Source organism: Protopterus annectens, chromosome 11.part0 (assembly GCF_019279795.1).
Source record: "Protopterus annectens isolate FY-2018-M chromosome 11.part0, PAN1.0, whole genome shotgun sequence".
In the NCBI taxonomy this organism is placed as follows: Eukaryota; Metazoa; Chordata; order Ceratodontiformes; family Protopteridae; genus Protopterus; species Protopterus annectens.
In genome coordinates this window covers 235,307,265-235,325,323 of record NC_056745.1, presented here as the reverse complement: position 1 = coordinate 235,325,323, position 18,059 = coordinate 235,307,265, and the positions used below count along the sequence as shown (strand labels likewise).

The window sequence follows — 18,059 nt, the reverse complement described above, 5'->3', positions numbered from 1 at the left end:
CCAGTTGGCTGAGATGTGCCAGGCTAAAGGACTGGTGCATGGAAACCTGACTAAAGCAGACATGATTGCAGCTCTGGTCACAGCTGCATAAGAAAATAGCAACCAGAAGGACGATCAGACCGGCCATGGAGATGTACAACACTCAGAGAATGGACAGCTCAACCTTTCTACAGAAGGCTTAAAAATCCATCTGGAGCTAAAGAGACTTGAGTTGGAGGCCAAGCATTTGAAAATCAAAGCAGCAGAGAGACTGAGGCATCTAGACAGTGTGGAAAATGAGAAACTGCTACATCTGGAAGCTGAGGAGAAGGACAGGTAGAGGGAACACGAAAAGGAGATGCTGACTCTTCGTCACAGTCATGGAGGTAATGGGGAAGGGAGTAACCAAACCCCAGAAGCAACAAAGGTCAGTAAATTTCTTCCACAGTTTACAGAGGGGGATAATTTTGATAGTTTCATACATATGTTTGAGAGGGTATGTAAACAGTATGATGTTGACCAAAGGCTCTGGGTACGGTTTCTGACCGCCTTACTCCATGGTAAAGCTGTAAAATGCACTTTCCAAACTGCCTGATGTTGATTTCTTAAATTATAATGCTGTAAAAAATTGTTTGCTAGAATTTTTTAAGCTAACACCTGAAGCTTATAGGAAAAGATTTTGCAAGCATAGACACACTGCAGATGAAAGTGTTTGTGAATATGCTACTGAACTGAGCCCTTGTTTTTATAGGTGGGTGAGTGGATGTCAGGTCACCACTTTTGAAGGGCTGGCAGACCTTTTGGTGAGGGAACAAGCCCTTAGCACTTTGCCTGAGGACTAAAGGATCTGGTTAGCTGATAGACAATGCTCTACTGCAGATGAGTTGGGGAAGAAGAGACACCTATACCTAACAAGCACTGCACAGGAAAGGGATACCCAGTGCTGCTCATGGGTCTAAGGGAACCCATGGTGGGAAGCTCAGACTGCCCCACCAGAATCTGCCAGTAGCAGGGGAAGCCATTAGTCCATGTACACATCCAAGACATAAGGTTAAATGTTTTGAATGCCACCAGTGGGGCCATGTGGCATATAGATGTCAATGGAGGCAAGGTGGGAAACAAAAGGTGAGAGAGCCAGTAAGTGGGAATGACAAAATGCCAACAGTAAGTTGTCTTGAGACAATAGGGATACCAAACTACTATCCTGCAGATGTCAATATGGGGAAGGATTTTGATGAGGCAGTACCATGTGTTTATGCAGTTACATGCAGTCAAGCTTGGAGACAAGCATGTGGGTCTGGTAGCCTGGGGGAGACTCAGACAGACTATGTATCTGCAGCCAGGACTGGTGAGGTGGTTAGTTCGGGGAGGAAGCTACCCTGTAGCAGTGAGATTGAATGTGAGCCACAGCTGCTTGTGGGTTCTGATGTTCCCTTGGACAGAATGACTGCAAAGGTAGAGGTGAGTAGTAGTACCCAGGCTGACAGTGAGGCACCATTGTCAGAGGATTCCAGACTTCCCGTGGAAGGGGAGCTGGGAAGGGTTACAAAGAGAGAGTTGAAACAGGCTCAGCTCTCAGACCCTACATTACAAGGCCTGAGGCAGGTAGCTAGTGAGGCACCTGATTCTCAAAGAAAGGGAGAATCTGTACACTAGGACAAAGGGTTACTGTACAGAGACTGCACCCTTGAGGGAGGGCTAGTGGGTGAGAGAATACAGCAGTTGGTAGTGCCTAGAGCCTACCATCTGGCACTTCTAGCCATAGCCCATGATATTCCCTTTGCAGCTCATATGGGCATAAAACATATAAAGAGATGTATTATGCAGAACTGTTATTGGCCTGGGATTTCCAGAGATTTAACAGGATACTGCAGGACCTGTGAGCAGTGCCAAAGAGTAGGCAAGGCAGGAGACAAGGTGAGAGCTCCTTTGATGTCTTTGCCTGTGATTGAGTAGTCATTTCAGAGGATAGCTATATTGTGGGGCCTCTTTGTACCCCAAGTTCCACAGGGAAAAAGTACACCCTAGTGGCAGTAAATTATACTACAAGATACCCTGAGGCAGTGGCTTTGTCCTCCATTGAGGCAGAAAAGGTGGCAAAAGCTTTGTTAGAGATTTTCAGCAGGGTAGGTATCCCAAAAGAAATACGGACTGACAGAGGTGCCAATTTTATGTCAGACCTACTGGCTTGTCTGTGGAAGTACTGCGGGGTGAAGCACTTAAAGACCACCCCCTACCATCTCCAGACTAACGGTCTTGTTGAGAGGTTAAACTCTAAACTCAAGTTCATGCTACAGGCATTTGCAGACCAGTTTTGCCCCATCTGTTGTTTGCTTACAGAGAGGCTCCCCAGGAATCCACAGGTTTTCACACTTTGAGTTGCTGTATGGGCATAGGGTGAGGGGGCCTCTAGATTTAATTTGAGATGAGTGGGTGAGTGTGAATCTCACAAGGAGTTTGTTGTGGCATATGTCCTAAACCTCAGGACAAGGCTCAGGGAATTCATGGGCTTGGCAGAAGCCCAACAACAGAAAAAGGTCTTGTATGACAGGAATGCTCGAGCTAGAGAGTATGCTGTAGGGCAGCAGGTAATGGTTCTCATTCCTGTCACACATAAGCTGCGGGCAGCCTGAGAGGGATCCTACACGGTGGTAAGGAAGGTCAGTGATGTTAACTACATGATGGAACTGCTAGGAGGAGGCAGGAGCACAAATTGTACCATGTTAACATGATGAAACCTTACCATGATAAGGAGACCCTTATGTTGAGTATTTGCAGTGGATTACAGGAGGAGTCTGAGGGGGATCTGGTGACTGAGTCTTACTGGGGATCTGGAGAGAAAGGGAGAAGCTAGCTCCAAATTGTGTGCTCTTAAGGGAAATTGTACTTTACTGTGTGTGTGTACTTGTTATCCTCCCAATGTGGATGCCCCTCACTGGTGGTAGTGGTGAGGACTGAGGTTCCTTGATTACTGGGCAAGTGCACAGGCGTCACAGAATATTTCAAATTATCTTGTACCCCAAGTTCCACAGGGAAAAAGTACATCCTAGTGGCAGTAAGTCATTACTGCAAGAAATGTGACAAAAATGGGTGTACAACATCAGTACAATTATCAGATGAATAACTAGATAAATTCTGTGCAAAAGCCAAGTGTTTTTCAGTTGTTGGATACAGTCTCTCTCTTACCATTCTATTGACAAACATTTTAGTAGTCAAACACAAAGACCACAGGGGAAAAAAAAGAATGTGTGTGCGCAGTGGGGGTAAACATTTAAAATAACAATACCTACTGTTAAGTAGCACATGTATTTGAAATTCAACATTTGTTAAAACAACTGAATCTACATGTTGGCTGGTATGTGTGCTTGAGATACAATTTATTTTATAACTGATGGAAAACTATGCAATGGCTGGTTATGAGAAAGAAACCATGGAACCATGGGCATCTAATGCAAAAAACAAAGCATTAAAAATCATTAAATCAAGACGGGGATAAGAGCCACAATATTCTGCTGGTTATGCGGCTACATAAAATTCATATACTGCAGTGTTATGTTTAAAATTCAAAAGCAGCAACTGTAAAATGAGTTATTTGGATGGTTCACAATAGCTCATCCTAGCACAGCTTATATTAACTAAGTGAAGTAATGTTACAAGTTTACATTTGCATGTAGTCTGATCAGACAACAGTGACATTTATTTAAGGTATTAGACTACAGAGGCAAGTGCAAAACCTCATTCTGACATGCATTAATTTCAGTATACATTTTTTTGTCTCCCCCTTGCTTCGTGTCTTCTGGCCTCTACCCCAGTACCCCACCCAATGCTGAGTCTTCTAGCTCCTCCTTCCATCCCCTGGACTATGACTGATTCTGAGCTGGGGTCAGTGTGAAGCCTAGGGATGCCCCCCGGGGGGGGGGGGGTGTTGCTGGCAACAACTTCAGTGAGGGGGGATGGGTATTTTCATTTTGACCTGCCCTCTTGTCCCTCCCCTCACTCCTCTTCTCATACTGGAAACCATCACAAGTCTATTTCTCCATTTAAGGACCAGCCATCCCCTCAGGAAGCGCCAGTATTAGCATTCCTCCCACCAGGTCAGGCACGGCCATCCCTCATTGCTGTCACATCAGATGCCAAAGCCACTAATTGACTATGCATCAGCTATCCCGTACTGCCTACAAATTTTTGATACTTCATTTCAATGCTGGTACACTGAATATTTTATGTTTTTAATTTTTACTTAAATTTGAAATACCTTTTTTTGGCCCTTGACATGGATTCACAGATTTAAAATAAACCAGGACAAGGAATAAAAGTGTAGGACTGGTTTAACCTTTGATAAGCAAGACTCGTACAATCCATGTGCATGTTTAAGTAGCATCATTCAATTATATAGTTTTTTTTCTTACATACTATCTTGTCTTGTAAACCAGTACTAACTTATTCTGATTCCTTTTCCTTATCATATTGTTGTAGTCTACTACAACAGTTAGCACTGATAAATGCTTATTTTTTAAGTGATACTTCAGTGTCCTTTTTTGTTACCATATCACTGTCGCTTATTACGACATTCAGTGCTACTAAACCTTGTATTTAAGGTAATATCAGTGGATGGCAAAGGGGAACACAGCAAAACAGAAAGTCATTAGACTAGGTAAATTAATACAATTCAGTGGAATAAACTGACCTGTTTCTACGAGGTGCCACTTTGCTAATATGAAATGAAAAGCAACTTAACAGTTGGAAGTAGATGCTGCTGCTAATAAAATTGTACTGTGGACCAGTTACTAAAAAAAAACTACCAAAATAAATTCCCAGAGATGTGATTTCAATTCTGAAGCTGCTTGCATAAGTTACTTTTCATGATTGCTGAGCAGCGTAAGGCCAGACTATGATATCATCAGCAAAAATGCAACACACATCAAGGTCTTAAGTAGTCTATTTAAAAATGTAGGTCTGTCTAACATCATACTGATAAAAGTAGGGGAATGGGCGATGTGCGAATAACACTTCTTTTGTTTCTCTTTGTCAGTATCATTCTGAATTACTTGTTTAAACATCCATCTAAAATTATTTCTGATCACATAAGTGGTAACATGGATTCAATGTATATTTTTTCCGGCAAACTTTGCAGGTTCTGATCATGGCTTCTTCATAAGATGCAGTGACAAAATTGCCTTCATACACAACAGGCTGTGTTTGTGTTGTTTAAAGAAGGTACCAATTTTACTAAAGTGTTGGTTTACAAGACCAGCATAAAAAAGTAAATTAAAAAAAAAGTGTCATGAATTCTGCCATTAGTTACTTCTCCACTAAGACAAAATAATGAAAGCTGTTGTTGTTGTTTGTCTTTTGGCTTTTCCTGGTTAGGGGTCGCCACAGCGGAATGCCGGTACGCTAATGATTGTCAGTAGATTTTCATGAACGCTGAGGTGCCAGCTCAACATCCAACCTTCAACGAAGGCACGTCCATTTACGCATGTCTTTCGAACGCCCACCCAACTGCGGGGAGGACATGCAGACTCCACACAGAAGGCACTCCCGCAACTCCAGCCGAGAATCGAACGGGAGAACCTCTTGCTGTGAGGCAACAACGTTACCGCTGCACCACAGCGGATGTCAAAATAATAAAAGTATTATTTAAAAAAAAAACACGAGATTCAAAATTCAACATTATGACAGTCTGAAGTAAAATCAATGAACACGCAGAAACATGGGACAAAAAGAATAAAAACAAACATTAGTCTTGGCTTTTCTTGTTAAAATGGGTATATTTCCAATGACTTTAGACAATATTAATAACACTCTCTTCCCTAGTAAAACAAAATATATACTGACGGTAATAAAAACTGAATGCATTTAAAATGGGGTCCCAAATACTCAAGACTAAGTTTCATCAAACTAATATCTATATATTTACGTGGATTGGAAGCACTCACAATTTAGGTTATCCTACCTACTATGAGACTGCATTAATGAAAGTAGTCAATTTTTTTCAGCAGACTTAACCTTGCTCATTGTGTTAATTAAATACTATGGTCCTCTAAAGGCAAGGCAATTGGAGAAGAAATGTCAAAAAAAGTGTTAAAGTTGGATAATGGTTTAAAATGTACAGAACACCACCGGCATGTTTGACATAGAAATGTGTGTTTAAGCTTCTAGGTTTAACAGAAAAGTGAATGCTTTTCATGGTGTTTTCTTTTAATAATCTCAAGTTTTGGCCTGTAACAATTAATTTCTTAAAGTCTAATACAGTATTATAAAACTAAATATATTAATGTTAAGGAACTGACATATATGGTAATACTATAATTGCATCAGAAGTTTTAAAACATCTGCCTATACACTATGCATGCCCAATAAACTTAATTAAACCATCAAATACATCAATACTTCCAACCACTCATTTCAAAAAAGATGTTTACTATCATGGAACTACATCATCAAAACAGGTCATTGTCTGCATGGTATAAAAATGGACTTAATTGAAAGAAAATAGCTCACATTACAAGAATTAAATTCTGGAAGCAAGCAGCATAAAAATAGCATGGAAATCTCAATAGGAAATGTTTTACAAATGGCATCTGATTAGTAAAACGTAGTGTACATACCTCATGACACTATATTAAATTAGCATTGCAAAACATTACACCTTCTGCAAAATGTAAATGGGAATCAGTCTGCAGATTTCAAGGAAAACCATGGGAACTTGAGTAACTCGGACCAGTTTAGTCCACCTAATAAGTACATTAAACATTACATAAACTATTACTGGTGTGCTATAGTGCTCTACTAACAGTCTAAAGTCAAGTCACTCTACACTAATGGATGAGAACCTTTAAGTACCATTACAAGCAGAAACTGAAAAGTAAATATTCTACCTTGTCATAAAGTTCTACATAAACATGCCAGCAGCACAACTCTGTGTTAGTAATTTTAACTGTTTCCTAACTATGCATGCCTGCATGATGGCACACATCTTGAAGTGACCTTTTACCTGAAAGCTACGTTTTGCCCATAATGCATTTAGGCAGCACAGATGATGAGATTTGCCTTAGTTTTTCTTGTCAGCTGACAATTCTCTTCACTTAAGACAGGAGTAGTATAAAATATTATTAAAATATGACATGCCTCAATAAATGTGTCAAGTACTGGTTCTGGTTTGCATTGATACTTATATTTGTTTCCAATATGTGTGTCACACAATTTGGAAAATGTGCTAGCAGAAGTTTAAAGAAACAGTTAATATAACCTTTTCATAACGTGTAGTTTTATACATTTCAGGTAGTCTTCCTCCAGAACTTCCTTCCTTAAGTTACCCAGATTTATCACATTTCTTCTCTTGTAAAGCTTAATTAATTACTGAAGGGAAGGGAAAGAATGCAGACATACATGACAGTATACAGCAAAACAGTTGAGAATTTTGAGCCTGAACAGTTTTAAGACCCCCAGTGAGTGTGAAATAAAAAGAATTATGTACGCTTTCCCTGAAAACAGAATTTTCAAATTTCAAATAGACAATGTTAAGAGTTAGGGAGACAAATTCCTTAAGAAAGTACCATAAAATTTCATTTAGCCCCAAGACGGTATAAAATGTGGCAGCTGACCAGGAAAGAAATGCCACAGAGGGGGAGGAAATTGGTAACTTATGCTTTTTAATTTTTTGTAATATGTGGAAGTATATGGATCATTATGTAGGGAGTAAAATACACGTGGAAAGGAAATTTAATATTTAGGATATAACTGTCCTTTATGCCAGCCTTTTTGTTTCACAGGTAACTAATCACTGTACAACAAAATTCTGTATACGTCTTGAGCATTTAAATGCATGGAATTGTACAGTTTTGTTCAAAAATTATATTCAGAAGCAATACAACACGTAAGAAGTTGTTTTTAAAACACAAATGGTAGTAGTATACAGAACTTTCTCAGAGAATCTAACATATAAGCAGACATATTTCAAAGATGTACTCATTGTTAAGCAGACTGAAACTGCAGTTTATTGGTTATGCATAACAGTTAAAATCTAATATTAATTCTAAAAAATAGAAAAGGATAAAACTATTCTAACTATGTACACTACTTACAAACACAGCTGGTCGAAAATGACCCTATTACACATAAAGATTACCAATTCTGGTCAATCCAATGCATTAGAATGAAAATTCATTGTACAAGCTTGCCTGTACCCCTAACAAACCAGGAGCATCATGATGTATTTCATTAAGTGAATACAAAAATGTAACCAAAAAGTTTACACATACAATTTTTATACATATTATCTGAGAAATCTCTATTTGATTTCCATTGTTTTGCACAAAATAGTTTAGTGATGCTAGCCAAAATCCAACTGACTTCCCTCTCACGGGTGTTAAAACACTGTGCTTGGTCTTCTGCTAAAAAAAAACAAATCCAAAATTTCCAAGCCAATTAAGCATAGTTCAAAAACATCCTGCACCAAAGACTGCAAGTTTAACCAACATCATTTAAGCTTAGAGCATTTCAAAAACATGTAAATTACCAACCCTTGGTGTTGAGTACCTCAGCATTTACTATCCATTTGGCCGTCAAATACCAGTGATATAATAATCTACTCTGCTCATCTTGTAAACGTGTCCACTTATTAAGTTTAGTGATTGCTGCCCAAGTTTGTGACTATTCCACTTCTGTTAAGTGTACCAGTTTGTTCACCTTCCATCTACCCTCTGTTCGCTGTCTTACTGCCTTATCTTTAACTTCCCACATATCCTTTATTAATTCTCTTCCATTTGTCCCACAGGGCTACTCTACTCAAAGTTTTAAGCTTCCAAACTTGTGTACTTAATTGTATGTAGGTAAACCACTCTTCCTCTCAGAGCGAATAAGTCAAACGTTAATTCACTAAAACTTTTCATGGAGAGCTCATCCAACTTGTACATTAACTGGCCCCATTCTTTTATATCTTGTTTAGACTGACATAACTGGGTTTCTTCTTTGATACATCACATCCCTTGAGGGTGGTGGCAGACTTCCTTAGTGGGTCTTCCTAACCACAATGTAATTCCCATCTAAAGGGTTTCATAGTACAAATCCAATATTCAGGATTGTGATATACATCCTAAATCTTGCTCTGTTTGCATACTATTAATAGGCTTGTTTTACCATTCCCAGTATATTATCTTATCAGCTGAAATACTTTAAACACAAATGCATAACTGATATTGTGTGCCCTCCACCCAGCATAAAGGTACATATTTTGCTTGGCCTGCTATTCTTCTACTACGGGGGTCCAATACACAAATGTTCAGATCATCTCGAATTTGCCCTAGCAAAGTAGGACTTATGGGTACCAGGAGATTCCTCAAAACATTAAAATATGTGGTTTTAATGGCTTGAATTTTACCTGAGATGGATGCAAAATAGGAAAGTTTTTTTTAATATAGTTGACCCTTATTTTTTTCAACAATCGAGTTAGATTTAACATCAAGGTAGCATCCCATGTGTCCCCCCCAAGGTTAGCAGTATTTAATCAGAACCTAGATGACAAACAAATTGCTTAAAAAACCTCAGTAAAAGAAATAACATAACAGTTAAAAACATTTAATGCCTAGTCAAGGATTAACAGGGCTCTAAAAAGTAAAATTACTGCATAGCGCCTAGTACATCTAGGAATGTAATGCAGTAGCTTCTCTTAACTAGCATTATGTTGCTTTGAGGGCCACTTGAGGCCTGAGGGTTGCAGGTTTAATATCCCTGCCAGTGTTCGCTGATCTGGTTAAGCAGTCTTGCAGTAACAGTATTCTGGGATTTGATCCAAGAATGCACTTTTAGCTGTTTATGACTGTGCCTATCAGTGTATGTGGGAGTGGTCTCTATTTTTCTCATTACTCTGAGCACTGTACTGACTTATTTTTTTTTAATGGAAACTATTCAATAATTTTGTTACTACTATTTTGTTGTGCATTATAAAACTAAAAGATCATAATGAAAATAAACAGCATGTCACCAATGGTTTTATTATAAATACATACGGTACGGCTGCATTATCTCTGTAAAAACATCTACCAAGTTTTGTATTTCTTATTCACTGCAATACATCAACATTCATAAAATGATAAAAACTCAAGTAAGTTTAAACAAAATTTGTATGTACAAAACTCACATTTAAAGTGCAATAATATTTACAAATAAAAAGATTTTTGTACAAAACGTTTAACACCATTCAACAAGAACTTTTCAATGGCATACTTCTTATCTTCATTGTCTGCTGGCCTTTCCATTTTCTTGTACCTCCACTCTGCAAAACAAAGAAAAAAGAAGTTATGTACTCTCCATAACATTCCATCTAAGTAGTTGGACTTCATTTGTTATCAACCTGTGGGTATTCGGATCTGGATCGGATCAGAGACGGACGCTTCACCAGCTTCTGATCCGAGCTGCAAGCTCCTCCCCTTACCCATAATACCCCTGTCTTCTTCCTTCCCTCAGATCGAGTTTGCTGTACCATAAACATAAGCCCGACCAAATGTGACCTTACCACTAAAGGTTCTTCCCAAAACCTAAAGCAAGCATGAACAGGAGAGCCGCACGGTACCCTCTCCTACATACCAGAGTAGGATAATAATGATAAAGTCAGGAAGAAGGAGGGAGAGACGGCTGATGACAAATGAACTACTCAGATGGAACATTATGGTGAGCACATAACTTCTTTATCTGAAGTAGTTGACTTCATTTGGTCATCAACCTGTGGGACAGAGTACCCAGCTACCAAACATCTGGGTGGCCCTCATGGAAAGATATTCCGGAGCACCACAGAGCCAAAGGATGCTCTATCTCTAGATATCATGTCCAGTTTGTAATGTGAAATAAAGGAGTGAGATGAGGACCAAGTAGCCACAGAACAAATATCATCCAGAGACACCCTGGACCAAAAAGCTACAGAGGTAGTCATGGACCTGGAGGAATGTGCTTTAACTTGACCCGGAAAAGAAATGCCTTTGTCTGCATACACTCTAAGGATACACTGGGAGATCCATCGAGCAATAGTCACTTTCGATATTGGTTTGCCCAGAAAAGGTCTACAGTAAGAAACAAATAACTGATCGGACTTGCAAAAAGCCTTAGGTCTATGCAAGTAGAACCTCAATTGTCTATGTACATCCAACAAATGCAATTTATATTCATCTCTGTTTTGAAGATTCGGAAAGAAAACAGGAAGGTTAATCATCTGGTTAATATTGGTTTTTAAAGCAACCTTGGGAAGAAATGATGGATTAGTATGCAAAGAAACCCAGTCCTTATGAAAAACCAAGATTGATAGCGCCTGAAGTTCCGATATCCTCCTTGGCAGAGCCCCTCACTAACATTCTTCAAGAGAAACCTTGATGAGTTGATGGGAAACAGAAAATTTACCCCGGGGATCACTGCAGTGGCTCTGCTGGACAGAGGCACAGGGAACTAATGTCTCTGTTGGACAGAGGCACAGGGAACTAATCTAAGGGGGCAGCAAAAGCCAACACATTCTGGCTATGCTTAGCGTTGGCCTCGGACAGATAGCCTAGTACTTACCTATGAACCTAAGTTCTGATACCCTCCTAGCAAAGTAATAGCCACTATGAAGGCAGTTTTCCAGGATAAAAATTGAAGGTCTACTGATGCTGCAGCCTCAAAGGGTGGAGAAACCAGAACCTGTAAGACAAGGGTGAGGTCCCAAGGAAGTGTAGGATGCTTTACCGGGGGTCTTAAAAGAAATGTACCCTTAATGAAGGTTTTACAAAATCTAGAAACGGCTAGAGAAAACATGTTTTCACCAATGTGGAAGTTAGAAATGACAGCCAGTTGAACTTTCACAGTGGAAGAGCTAGCACCCTGATGAAATATATTAGCCAAGAGTTCCAACAATGCTGTAACTGGTGCTGCGAAATTATCTGGGTCGCTCTGAGAGGCCCATATAGAAAAACATTTCCACTTGCTATGGCAAAGTTTCCTGGTGGATGATTTGTGAGCTGCCACCAAAATAGAATTACTGATGAGGCTAAACTGGGAGTCCTAGCTATCAAGGGAACTGGAGCAGCCAAGTAGTTAGCGTCAGAATGACCAGGTCTGGATGAGGAACTCTCGAGGGGTGTGAGATGAGATCCAGAATGGGATCCAAGATCCATGGAGAAACTACCAGATGAGACCAAAGGAAAGGAAACCAGACTTGCCGAGGCCAGAAACAGACAATGAGGATTACTTTGCTCCCCAGCCTGTGAGCTTTCTGAAGAAACTTTGGTATGAGAGGTAACGGGGTAAGCACAGAGAAGACCGGGAGGCCAAACATGGACTAGAGCGTCCCTGAGGGTTCACCCCTGTGGGGAAATCAGAGTGAAGAACTCGCTGCACTTTGCGTTGGAAGGAGATGCGAAGAGATCGCAGCAAGGCCGACCCCACTTGAGGAAGATCTGCTCCATTACAGAAGGATTCAGAGACCACTCGTAAGGCATCAGAATAGTCCTGCTCAGTTTGTCTGCTAGTATGTTGGACCGTCCCGGAATGTGGGTTGCTACTAGAAAATGGCTAGTGGAAATTGCCCATTCCCACACTCTCATGGCCTTGTGACAAAGGGGGTAAGATCTGGTTCCTTCCTACTTGTTGATGTACCAGACTACTGACATGTTGTCTGACTGTATTGCAATAGTTCCCAGAGGGAGAAAGGCATGAAGGGCCTGCAACGCTAAAAGGACCACCCTCATCTCTAGGACACTGATATGCAACTTGGTCTCATTCGGGGACCACGTGCCTTGGAATGTCCTCCCCGAACAATGCCCCCCCCCAGCTGGGAGGCATCCGTGGTCACCATGGCTTGGGGAGGGACTGCAATAAATGGGCGTCCCTCGACTAAATCCAAAGAGTGCATCCACCAGAGGAGAGACTCCCTGCAAGCCCTACTTATGCGTATAGGGTTAGATAATGGTAGGTCTAACAGAGACCACTGGACTGTTAACGTCCACTGCAGAACCCGCATATGTAGGCGGGCACATGGAAGAAGAGTGATGGTGGCTGCCATAGAACCAAGAACTCATAACACCGCCTCAGCAGAGGAAAGACGAGATTGGATTATGTAAGACACGTGGAGATGTAAGCTCTGAACTCTTTCCAGGGTGAGACAGACCTTCATCCAAACTGTGTCTAGTCGTGCCCCTATAAATTCTAGAGGTTGGACCGGATTCAGAGATGATTTGTTTGTATTGACTGTGATCCCCAGAAGACTCGTTAACCTCAGAAAGTAGTCTCTGGCTTGAGAAAGTAGACGCTTAGTGGGGGCAGCAAGGAGCCAATCGTCCAGGTGTGGGAAGACCGGGTCTATATTATATATTCAAAGTTTCAAAACTTCGAACCTCATATGTTCGACAACATATGAGCGAAGTTTGAAACATCAAAAATATAACAAAAAAATTAAAAAATAACTTACCTCAACGCTTTGAGCAGGGGGGCAAGCCCCCCTGCACCCCCCCACATCCCCGCTACTTAAATATACCAACCCCCAGATCTCACTTCAGTGCAAAAAAGGGAAATTTTCCCATTCTGCGCCATACGGAGCCATTGCTTTTCACCTTCTTAAAGTTCGATCACATGGTGTCGACCATATGACATTTGAACTTGTCACCTCATGGCAACACCGGAACCGGCAGTCCTTGCTGCTCCTTTAGTGGCATGTGAGACGAGGCGCTTGGCCGTGTTCGATATGGTCTTCAGAGTGACCATCTGCGCGAAGGTCTGTTTATCCTTCGGCGACATGGACTCCATGGGTGACTCAACCACCTCCTTCACCAGGTCCTGCTGAAGTCAAATAACTTGAGCTAGATAATTCAGCACCCTTATGGAAAAGGTAGCTGATGCGTAAACCTGCTTCCCCAGATGGTCCATCTTCCGTGACTCTCGGTCAGGAGGATGAACCATAGAACTTTCCTGAGCCAGTTCTTTCTTGGTGGCGGCTGCCACCACCATAGCGTCTATTGGGGACCCCTTACTCCAGCTAATCCTGTCAGTGGGGGACTCAAAATTTTATCTGCACACTTTGGAACAGGCTTCAAAGTGTCTGGTTCCTTCCATGCCCGTGTAGTAGTAAGGTTCACTAAATGATCCATGAGAGGTAGAATGGCCCATGCCGAAAGCCTCCAGGAGCACCGACTCGTCAGTGGATGGCTTTGGGGTGGACCCCCCCCCTTTGGCGAAGGAGTTCCATGATGTCTCCAAAGGCGACATCATCAGGGGGTGACCCAGGGGAGTCTTCCCCTTCCTCCAAATCAGTGTCCTTGGTGCGGGACTGTGAGGAGGAGTCCAGGTGCCTCCTTTTGCATGTCTATTTGTGAGGGACGTCTTTGGTGGGACTTTCCTGAGCAGACTAGCAAACAGGGGGTTGCTCTCCAATGGGTGCTGCCTGGAGCAAATCGAGCACGGGCTGTCCCTGAGAAGAGAGCAGGATGGTCGGAGCCGTACCCAGAACCGAGGGAGTCGGGGCGGATTCCAAAGAGGAAATGGTCAGAGGCTTCGATCCCATCAAGAGGACCCTCTCCACCACATCAAAGGCTGAGGGAGAGCGGGTATCCTGAGAAACAAACAAAGGAGCTGCCCTCCTCGGGTCTGATGGGGGAGTTGAAGCCAAGCTCACTGGCGCCGAGCTGCTGAGGGGAAGGCTGCGCTTCGACAGACTCAGAGTCGACAGCACCCCCTCGGATCCGACTCCGAGGCTACGGCTCAGAGAGCTCGGATCCGACATGCTCAAGACTATGGCCGGAGTCGTGGTACTAGGTACTGTCGGCACCGGCCCTCCAATCCTGAGGGCTCTCAGATCCTAGGACTCCAAAACCAAAGGCCGGATTGGAGAAGGAGTGATAGGGGCAAAGAAGGGCTGAGAACCCCCCCGCTCCAGAGGGAGAGGGGGGCTGGCAAAACCCCCATCTGGATCTGGGTACAGATAAACTTCCACATCATCCTAACCATCTCTGACTCTGAAAGACTGCAGGTGGACCAGGATGAGGAAGCCACCGACACTGGCTGGGAGTGCAGGTGATTGGAGGCTCTCAAAGGAGCCCGAGACACCATCGGCTCCGGTGAAAACTTTGGAGAATGGAGCAGAGGGCTGCTGGCCTTGGAGGAGTTCTAGTCTTAGCTGGAGGCCCTGACTGCACTGAGCGGTCAGGGGACCCCTTTCTGGGCCTATCCTTTTGCCTCTTTTCTGAATTCAACAGCCTAGAAACGGGGATATGTGCCCCGAAGGCCTGACAGGGCAAAGTGATGGTAGTGGCCGCTACCATTGAAGACGAGGTGGGGACAGCCATCCCTGAAGTTGGCAAGAGCCCTTTCATTATTAATTTAGCTCTCCTGTCTTTGAGGGGTCTGGGATTAAATCCAGCGCAAACAGTGCAGACCGTAGATAGGTGAGGCACACCCAAGCAACAACACACAGAGTGTAGCCATCAGCCAGTGAAAGGTTATGGCCACACTCTGCGCATTTCCTGAAGACAGGCTTTGTAACATCAGCCATGTCTAAGGGCAGCCTAAGAAAGAAACACACACACACACACACACACACACTAGCCGAACTGTGAGGGGAAAAGAAGGGAACACAACACTGACTAAATAAAATATCTTTTTTTTTTTGATCGACGATGTAGACGCGGGTGTAAGGGGTGTAAAAAAAACAATATTAGCCAAAGCTAACAAACAAGCTTAACACTTAGCCAAAAAACACTATCTCAAAAAAATGTTGCATTCTAGTCCTAAAAATGTACTGTACCTGATGTTACTATTATCTGTAGTGGAACTTTTCTCCCCGGGCCTCTACTGAAAATGGACATATATCCAGTTGGACTAGCCCGGTCAACAAATGTAAAATAAAATAAATAAATAACTCAATTGGAGCTCGAGACCTCACTGCTGGCTTGGAAAGTGGCAAACAAGACTTGAGGGAAGGAAGGAGGCAGAGGGGTATTATGGGTAAGGGGAGAAGCTTGGATCAGAAGCTGGTGAAGTGGCCGTCTCGGATCCGAATACCCATAGGTTGATGACCAAATGAAGTCAGCCACTTCAGATCATGTCTTAACTGAAGACCACATAAACACTCTGCATGAGTGTTGTATGAATTGCAAACTGTAAGAGACCAACCACTGAAGCAGTATGATCATGAATAATTACATTTTCTTTTTTTGGCCATATATCTCAATTTTACCAGATCACTGAATGACTATGAAACTACAGAACAGAAACTTGAATTTAGTGTGATGACTTAATGATGACCCACTGCATCAAGAGGAAACGAGACTTGAATCACATAGGATGATGCACTTGAATGTTTTTATTTTCATGAGTACCACAATTAATGCCATGCCCCAAGTCAATGCTAATTTATTAAGGAATTCCCATAACAGTATATGTTCATGGGGGATTACTGTTGCAGCAATTATGACTATACAGACCTCTACCACAGGTAAAAGCTTGATATCCTGACAAACTTTTAGACCCAGACTGAACCTACCCTTTTAAGGATACTGATAATTTAGAATTTGAAAATCTTTGGTTCTTTCTTGCTTGCAGAGGTTAGAAACTTCAAGAGTCTGACCCTGTCTACAGGATTTTCCCCTAATTTTCCTTCGCATCCGGTCCAGAAAACCCAGAAAGTTGGCTATTCTAAAGAAATGTGAAGAAGGCAATGCCAAGTCCATATTCAGATGAACAGGTGTGCAAGAGATCATTTGGTGGGGCACCTCTTGGATGCCCATGTAGGACAGAGGGCATTTGGATTATCCTAGTCAAATACATAGGAGAGAGGGTCTTGGGAAAATCCTCATCAAATATCTAATTTTCTGGTAAATTCCTTGAAAAACTGTACTGTTCTTCATATGGGTGACTGTTGAAATGGGAGGATATCCCATTATGTGGAAGATTGGCCAGTTCCAGAGGTTGGCTTAAGAAGCCTCTTCAAGAAGTCTGGTTCTTTATTAAGTCAGAAGTGCTTGATGGTGTGGAGTGTGGAGTGAGAACCAAGTGGCTGCCTTCAAAATGCCCTGTGTACTTACACTCCTGAAAAAGGTAGCAGTAATTGCTGTGTCCCTGTTAGATTGCAGCCTAACAGTTCCTGCAAGGTGAAATCAGCTTCATCTCCCATTTACAAAAGTAACTTTTCTGAACATCAGATAAGTGGTATCCTTCCCACTTAAAATGCTGAATTATTCTAGTAACAGTGTCTCCAAAGAAAAGTTCCTCAAGAGGAAAGCCAGGAAACAAGGTATCCTCATTATCCATGGCATAAGCCTAAGAGGTATGCAACAATGATCCATACAACAAATATCCTATCCAAAGCACAAGATTCATACATGGAACCCTGCACCTATGAAGTATAAGCTACAGCTCCTAATGAAATGCAGAGCATCTCAAAATTTGCTGCATTGTCATTAAAGCAGTTTTGCAGGGGGAATTTGTCTCCTGCATCTCTTAATGTGAGTGTGTGTTGGGGGCTTTGTACCCCAGCTATCTGTCCAAGACTGCTGTACTTCAGACTAAGGAGACTATCCAAAGTACCTCAACCAAACACTTGTTGTAGATTCATATAATTTCCACTTTCAGTTTTGCTGTTTTGAAGAATCCAAGTGCAGTCCCTGGAAGTTCAGAAAGAACCCTCACGGAGTGTATAAGCATGACTCACTGACATACCACTATATTCCATTGTTCAGGAAAACCATACCATAAACACAAAAAAAGTTTCTTGATCTGTGCTGACATTCAGCATATTCCTTTCCATGGGAAGAGGTGAACTGACAATGTTTGCCTGACTAACGAGATTCTGTATAAGATGATGCGCAATCCGAGTGGTCTCTTTTCTAATGTAAAGCTTTCTCTATCACACAATATTCTCTGTGCTATAATAATCAACTTTTTGTAACGTTACTGAAATACCTGCAGCATATGGATAGCAATGGCATTACAGGGACACAATACTCCTATCTAGTCTGCCTTTTAAATACACAAAAGCATTCCACCTCCCTTAAATCTCCCCAACTTCATCTTTTCCCCACATGTGCTATACCCTGTTAAATGCCTCCATACATTATCCCTACTGT

At 42.0% G+C, this 18,059-nt stretch overlaps 1 protein-coding gene across 2 annotated transcripts in view; it reads right to left on the bottom strand.

Annotated features, from left to right (window-relative positions):
- Positions 1–7,947: 7,947 nt before the first annotated feature.
- The window catches only part of INTS13 (integrator complex subunit 13), a 629,493-nt gene continuing 619,381 nt past the window's right edge, over positions 7,948–18,059 (bottom strand). For both annotated transcript variants that reach the window (XM_044087655.1, XM_044087656.1), the window contains exon 17: positions 7,948–10,255. In XM_044087655.1, coding sequence (XP_043943590.1) covers positions 10,216–10,255 — 40 coding nt within the window. In that variant the 3' untranslated portion in view covers positions 7,948–10,215. The remainder of the gene's footprint in view (positions 10,256–18,059) is intronic.